Here is a 431-nt window from a genome sequence, read left to right as displayed (position 1 = left end):
GATGGGTTCCACTGGGAGAGGGAGATTCAGAGCAGAGGGAAGGGAGCTCTCCTTGTTTGTGCTGAGGGTGGTGGGACCCCGGCACGGGTTGCCCCGAGAGGCAGGAGAAGCCCCCTGGCCGGGAGGACTGTCCCTGTCTGGGCTGTGGCGTGTCCCCTCCTCGTTGCCCAACCCGTCCGTCCGTCTCCTCTGCAGGCTGCGTTTGCTGCCAGCCATGGCCTCGGAGCTCGACATGCCGCTGCCCGTCTGCCTCATTGAGAACAGCCCGACCGAGGGGCTGGTGGTCCAGCAGGAGGCCCTGCAGCTGCTGGCAGGGGTCACCCAGCCCGTGGTGGTGGTGGCCATCACAGGGCCGTACCGCACTGGCAAGTCCTACCTCATGAACAGGCTGGCTGGACAGAGGAGAGGTGAGGCGGTCCCAGCGCCGGGGC

General features: G+C 67.3%; 1 protein-coding gene across 1 annotated transcript in view; it reads left to right on the top strand.

The window, feature by feature from the left end:
* Positions 1 to 232: 232 nt before the first annotated feature.
* Positions 233 to 431, top strand: part of LOC104499325 (guanylate-binding protein 7-like) — a gene marked incomplete at its 3' end in the record, with an annotated part of 1,666 nt that continues 1,467 nt past the window's right edge. The window contains exon 1 of the mRNA XM_010142815.1: positions 233 to 423. Within this exon, the coding sequence (XP_010141117.1) occupies positions 233 to 423 (191 nt within the window). The remainder of the gene's footprint in view (positions 424 to 431) is intronic.

The sequence above is a fragment of the Buceros rhinoceros genome, unplaced genomic scaffold (assembly GCF_000710305.1).
Source record: "Buceros rhinoceros silvestris isolate BGI_N320 unplaced genomic scaffold, ASM71030v1 scaffold13939, whole genome shotgun sequence".
Lineage (NCBI taxonomy): Eukaryota > Metazoa > Chordata > Aves > Bucerotiformes > Bucerotidae > Buceros > Buceros rhinoceros.
The sequence above is the reverse complement of the archived record's forward strand: the minus strand, read 5'-3'. Positions and strand labels throughout refer to the sequence as shown.